Source organism: Anneissia japonica, unplaced genomic scaffold (assembly GCF_011630105.1).
Source record: "Anneissia japonica isolate Jap-2015-1 unplaced genomic scaffold, ASM1163010v1 scaffold288014_len389662_cov180, whole genome shotgun sequence".
NCBI classification, from domain to species: domain Eukaryota; kingdom Metazoa; phylum Echinodermata; class Crinoidea; order Comatulida; family Comatulidae; genus Anneissia; species Anneissia japonica.
Window position 1 is genome coordinate 167,502 of NW_022737244.1, and position 7,526 is coordinate 175,027.

The 7,526-nt window shown below is 34.4% G+C and overlaps 1 protein-coding gene across 1 annotated transcript in view; it reads left to right on the plus strand.

Annotated features, from left to right (window-relative positions):
- Positions 1-7,526, plus strand: part of LOC117117261 — a 19,514-nt gene that overhangs the window by 6,047 nt on the left and 5,941 nt on the right. Inside the window, exon 2 of the mRNA XM_033261514.1 lies at positions 5,355-5,414. Within this exon, the coding sequence (XP_033117405.1) occupies positions 5,355-5,414 (60 nt within the window). The remainder of the gene's footprint in view (positions 1-5,354; positions 5,415-7,526) is intronic.

A 7,526-nucleotide genomic window follows, 5' to 3' on the forward strand; every position in this document is an offset into this window, starting at 1 on the left:
TATATTGTGCAATATATATGTGCACGCGTGAAATGTATCCATTAAAAGGTGATCCGTATACTTGAAAGTCCTCGTACAATCACTTCCAAAAGAATTCAATCCGTAATGTCAGTTTCATCCTTTTAATGCGCGTTTATCACTCACCACTGGTCATCGTAAACATGACCAAAAATGGACTTAGCTGTGCCGTATCCCAAGTCATTAGATAAGGGTCCATTTCAGGCCATCCACAAATTGATTTATCAGATCATGGAAATTCTATAGTATTATTCTGACACGTGTGAGGTCAACGGTGTGAGAATCAATAGTTTAATCACAGGCCTAGAGGTGATATGTAACATGTTTCGTTAATGATATGGTAATGTGTCGACCCAGATTGCACAAACTCCTATATGCCGAAGGTAGCGCCTTTGTACTCTTGACACACCGATCTTCATATTCCTCAAAAAACCGGTTAGTTAATAAAGTCGATAATTATTAACAATAAAGCCAAAATATATTCGAAAGCAAGTACACTCGTTCACACATGTTGGAACTATGCTCTATGACACAAACTACTGTACCATGATAGGGATGGTTGTTTTTATTTGGAAAACAGTCAACTCCCCCCCCCCACCCCCTTACAATCTCGAGTTTGTTAGTGGATGAGTTTTTTGGAGATGTGAGTTTGTAGGGTGTGATTGTTACGTATGTAGTCGGAAAATAGTTTGTTAGTGAGGGACTTTTTTTGCAAGGGAGAGTTTGCAGAGGCGAATTTGCTTGAGGAGAGTCAGTGTTAGAGCGAGCGTGGGTCGAAAAGAGTTGGTTTAAAGAGACGTTTTTAGGGGATTATTTGTAAGAGGAACCTTCTAAGGGGGCGAGGTGACTGGAGAGAAAGAGGATTTGGAACCCAATAACTTTGGAAATTAAGAATCTTAACCACCAAGGGACAGTATACATGGTTTAGATCAATGAGAAAAACGAAACGAAGGTCAACTTTATTTAACCTCCATGATTTAACGTTGTTTCTACCTGTTTCTTCCAAGCATTTTGGTTGCCATGAATCTCCCTCCCCCTCCCTTCTTCTATTAGGCCTATATGCCATCGTCTGAAACCTTTAAAGTGGCATTTAAACAATCTTAAACAGGGCCGTTCGAAATATTCTCCCTTTTTTGCACTCATTCACAATAGCCATATGACTCAACAGTAAGAGGAATGATTTTTCTCTAAAACAGGCAGTGGCGTATCTAGCAGTCTTTAAATGGGTGAGTGGTGGGGTGGGGGTGTGTGGCTGATTAGGGCGCGAAGGTGTAGTGAGGGTGCTAGGTCACAAAATAAGGTGATAGGTGATGTTTAACTACTAGTACTTGGCGAGCGTGATTTTTTTGCTCCAGACATTTCTATGGGGCCGTGGACAAACCTCCCCCCCCCCACCCCTGCACAATCGCTAGATACGCCACTGCCGACAGAGGGGTCTAAAATTGTTTATCTGGGTTCATGAGCGAAGTCCAGGGTTACGCTCGTGGCACCTACAGAAACTGAGAAAGTTGGGCTATTTTAACTGTTATTAAAACTTTTTAAACGTATTATGCCCAAACATAGGCCTAATAATCCAACTGTTCCTCTTTTTTTTTTGTCCGACAGGTCGTGAACAACGGAGTGGGGAAGGGGACTTGGACTGACTAACAAACTAACTAGTGGATTAGCTTCTATGCGCTTCCCATGAGTTTTTTTTTTTTTTTTTTTTTTTTTTTTTTTTTTGTAAAATAGTAATATATGTTTCTTGCCACACTGCGCAAACTTGTCTATCACTCTCTACAGGTATAAACCTTATTTATGCAGTCACAAACCCTATTACATCTTTCGATTTTCACCTGAAGTGGGAAGCAGTAGGAGGAGATAATCAAACAAACAGTTGTTATTCTTGATCAAAACCATATTAAACTGTATGATGTTTTTTTTTTAGAAAATGTTAATAAAGTCACCCAACCATTAGTAGGCCTGTGTTATAATTCCCAGTCGCAGCCTATTGTATGAAATTCAATGAACCCCTTATTAAACTCTCAATCGATATTCATATCTCATAATCCGCCGTCTACAAAATGATCCCCATTCTTCAAATTTACTGTTGTATGAAAAATGACGCCGAAAATATCGAATTTCTCAAACCTCGGTGATAATACTTCGGTAGCTAGCATCGTTACTGTAACTAGACATGGGTATTAGTGAAGGTGAGGGGTAGCCAACATTTGCAAAGGCAACATACGTAAGAAGCAAGGATTTATACGCAATTCAGGAGGATTTTTTTTTTAAATTAAGCTAGTATTCCTAGTAACAATATTACGTTATATAAGAACGTTATAATAACGTTACAGTTTGGTGACAAAAACTTTATTTTGTCAACCACATGTACGTACTTATAACCTAATTTCACTACTTCACAACGTTTGAATGGCTCTTACAACGTTGTGTGAAAAAAAAACGTTTTGTTTGCTGGGATCGTATGTCTAAAACTTAATTAATAAATATATACTGTGAACAATGTTTTTGTTTTTACTGTAGCTTGTTTTGAATGCAACACTACTCAGAAACGAGCGTGTCATCAGGCGGTATACGCTACCTCCTTGTTGTCTTTTAACTCCTAACAATAATAATTATAAAACTGTGAAACTGTCCCAACGTAAGCCAACATTATTATGGCTACAGTGAGTATAACTGAGCATCATCTATTAAAACATTAATTCCGTTTACGTTTCATATGGCTAAAAAACAAATAATAAAAATTCAAACGTTAATTGCATCGATGTTGATAACAATTTGTACCCTTAATTATGGTAGGCCTATCAATGCATCCATGATCATGAAAAAAGCTATTGACATAGGCCTATCTAAATGAGGTTTAACAGGCATTCACTGTTCGTTGTGCGACCTTCGGCCCAATTTTTCTCCCTCTGCAGCGTTAGACCGGTGGCAGTCTGAGCAAAGAATCGTCATTAAATCCTCCATAAAATCGCGTCGGCCGTGCGAGTGAGTGCCCGGGTTCACTTATGGATGGTAGCCTATAATTATTGTACAGATACAAGATTACACCATTAAGGAGGAAAATTAAGTACTGTTATGCCGATGCTCTCAATAATTCTCATTAACAAACCAATAGATTCTATGTCGTTACTTAAGTGTAAACAATACAAGTCAGCTAATCGCATTGAAACCTAAATGCTATAAGATACGTTACATTGCCTTAGACTTCTAATGATATCTTCAACAAAGCTGGAGATCTATCACTACCAGTTGTATTTAAATCTTTCGAACTCAATTTATATTGGCAAGAATCCTTAAATTCATGACGATCAGTAATTACCTCTACTTAAATTTACGTGTGCTTTACTATTCCTTCGATGAAACACTACCGTATTCCGATGAAAATCCAGCCAAATATCAAATCACAGACATATGTGTGTGTGGGTGGCAGTGGCAGTGGCGGTGCCAGCGTCTGAAATCTGGGGGAGGAGGCAAGTGAGGGGAAAGGCAAAATTTTGGGGAGAAAGGTCCCCGACAAAAGAAAAGTGGGCGTTGTCGGGCGTCGATTAAGATGTCTAATAATATGTAGAAATTTCATATAATGTTATTTGACCCTACGAATTGTGTTTTTCTTCTTTTTTTGAAGGGAGGGTGGCAAGATGATTCCCGCCCCCAACCCCCACCCTAGCGCCGCCACTGGTGGGTGGATATACTTACATTGCAACAAGAACGAACCGGCGTCGATAGGCCTACTTTCATCGCAATACAGCAAAATGTTTCGTTAATACGGTGAAGTAGTACCTAAGTAAAGCTTTTTCTAGGTTTATCCTCCATGGCTGAATGTATTCGTATGTACGAAATCACACTCCTCCATGGAAAGAGTGTGAAAATGCGAGCACGAGCATTCCGTGGAGAGGCGATTTTCCCCTTGTGCATGTATGTTTTCAAAATGATATGGATGGCTAATAACGTTGTATGCGATTTCCTCATCTCTTAAAATACGTTATAAATACACAGCATTATTATTATTAAATTATTATTATTAAATTATTATTATTATTATTATTATTATTATTATTATGGTTATTATTATTATTTATTAATATTATTATTATTATTATTATTATTTTATTATTATTATTATTATTATTATTATTATTATTATTATTATATGTACAATAAAATAATTATGCGTCCGTAATTCAGAATTATAGTGACAGTTTGCCCACGAAGTCAAGGATTTTCGATTACGATTTCATTGAGGAATTTAACTTAGCTACCGAACTTAATTAAGTATTGACACGTGCGTGCTAACTATACTAATAGCTCAAAATACATTTGCTATGATAGGGTGATAGGGTTAATTTGTAAATATCATGTATAGCCTTTGAAACAATTATGGTTGATTTAACTCAAACAGTATCGAAAAATTGACGCATCTCCCCCACAATGATTATTCAAAGGCGAAGGGACGGATAATGAACAACCAGTTAAAATCAATTCGATGAAAAAATACAAAGGTTTGTTGTCGCGTACTAGTATAACAATAATGACATTATTGATTATATTTTAGATACATTTTTTTTTTCGTTCATGTTTATGTCAGTGGGGGTATGAAGACTGGTGGTCTATTAAATATTGAATATTATTGTTGTTTTTGCTGTTATTATTGCTATTGTCATTATTATAAATATTAATAATATTATCTTTTAATATTTTCATTGTTTTTGTGGTGTATAGGCCTATGTATTATATTTTATTGATTTAATTGTTTATTATCATTATTATCGTAATCACCATCAACAATATTATATTGTCATTAATATATTCCGTTTTCATTATTATTATTATTAAGCCTATTATTATTATTATTTATTATTAATAATAATAATATTAGGCCTCTTCTTCTTCTTCTTCTTCTTATTATTATTATTATTATTATTATTATTATTATTATTATTATTATAGTTATTATTATTATTATTATTATAGTTATTATTATTATTATTATTTATTATTATTATTATTATTATTATTATTATTAATTTGTTTAACCAGACCATTTCATTTTCTCAAAATATATAAGAAGCATTGATATGGGCCTATCAACCAAATAAAAATATAGGCCTATGTGCAAGCGCATCGAACTAAAACCAATGCGAAAACGATTCGAGAGACTGAGCCTACACTTCAATAGTGCATCAGTATAGCCATCCGATCGCCTGCCTATGGTATTTGATGTATGAGAAAAATTGAAATGATAATCATCAGAATGTGATGAATATACCCCCGAGGGTGACTAATCACGTCTGCTTATCGTACTCATTAATTCATTTTGTGTTTTTATTTTCTAGTCAAGATCGTGTAGCATTAGCGGGCAGGAATCCAACACGAGTGTATTTGTGCAATACAATGTAAGTATTGTTGTCCCAGATATTATATCAGATAAAGTTTACGTTATAATAATCCAAGCTAAATTATCAGGGACGGATCCCGAAAGGGGAGGGGGTGGAGGCGATCGAGATTCAAAACTATCCGATGGGGTCCGGGGGAAATGTTTGGGAAATAACCCCTGAGGTGTTTTGGGTGATCAATAATTTCTTTTTCTTTCTTTCTTTTTTCTTTTTTTTTGAGTTTTAAATCTGCTGCTGACAATCCAAGCTAACAACTTTATGTTATACAATGTTATAAAAACGTTATAGTTGGGAATTCAAAAAGTGTTTTTCTTTTTAAAAACTAAGTACAGATACGTATTAAGGCTATTACGTAATCTCTGACTAAATAATTTTGCAAACGTTGCTGAGCATTTGGTTAATTATTTTCTTGACAATAATCTAGCAACAACGCTCACAACACTCGCTGTTCATCCCGTCTTCGTTTGAGTATTTTGAAAGTAGTCCTACAGTCATGTGCAATTTACATCATGCATCAGTGGTGATGTATTAATGTGTTCACGTCGTTCATCAAAATATAGGCCTATAAATCATGGCTTCAATTGTGCATAGAACAAATTCAATAGAAGGCGGTATATAGGCCTAATGACGGTGAAAATTATTATTAAATGTTAGGCCTATTGCCTGTAAACAAAATAATAAATAAAAGGTAAATTAAAATTACTCATAAAAGATTAAAATAGCTATAGCTTTCAGTAAAACACAGATTGATGCAAAAAGTATAGGAATGGTTATTTATGCGTTTATTACAAAAGACCAACCAGCCAGATTTGGTTATTTTTACGTTATCTGATGTAATTGGCTAAAGTGGATGATGAATATAGCGATGATGTAGCTTGGGGTATCACATTCAGTTGATAGATCGTACTAAAGCATGCTGCTTACAAGGTGGCTCTAGGATATATCCTACTTTCAGAGGGGCTAAGATTGTGTCGGGTAATATCCGACACATGGTGGGGTGGTCTAGAGAAGCCAAGTCGCTCCCCTGGACGACTAAATTTTGTGACATTTAAGCTTAAAATTCAAATGTGTATATATAAATAATTTTGTTGTTATCGTAAATTTTAAGCTTTTTAGTATAGCAGTAGCTATTATTCGAAAATAATAATAAATTATACAATATAATGACGAGTTTTACTTTATTTGGCGTAGGCCTATGTTGTATATTAAGTTATAATAATTAATAATATCCGAATTATTAACTAAACAATAAGTTTTGTAAGTGTAGGCCTACCTATATGTAAGCAACTTCCTTATATGATAGGGTAATTTGTCTCAAAAAAGTAAGAGAAAAGTAGTAGAACTACGAATTATGCATGCTCGTAAAATTATTGGATCTGTTGTAGACCGCATTATTTTACGATCGATAGGCTATAATAGCAAGATGTACATGTACGGTAAGACATCCGTCCTCTGCTGTAACGAGTACACAACTGATCTGATTATCGATGCCAACGCGACCCCGAAAGTCCAATATAAATAATTAAGTAAATCATCACTCAATCCATTTTTATATAGCATGAGAAGTAAATACAAAATAAGTGACATAGGTTGACGTGTTACTGAACATACCGTCAGATATGTCTCTTTATTGAATAGCCTACATCTATGATACCGTATTAAGCCTGTAAGATAGGCCTATTTATTGATTTATATTTATACAAATATATAAGGACCTATATAGAGAAACTGAGAAATGAAAGAAACATCACAAACAGTTGATAAAAAACATTTTGTTGAAAGTTTGTGTTCGAAACGATCATAACGTGTTCCTCCAAATTGTTTGTATAGTAATACATTGCTATGCAAAAAATCTGTTTGTATATACCTTATATAAACCATACATTTAGGCTATATAATTAAATAAAATTCTTCTGATGGTGAATACCTTAAGAAAACCTAAAGTTTCGAGAGCACCTGCTCCCCTTTTCACAGGGTTTCAAATAGGCCTACGTATCCTGTGATTAATGTTTATATGCCATAATGGTAAATGGTTTTATATATTATATTATATAAATAAATAAATATATATATATATATATATGTGTATATAATATATATAATATATTTATT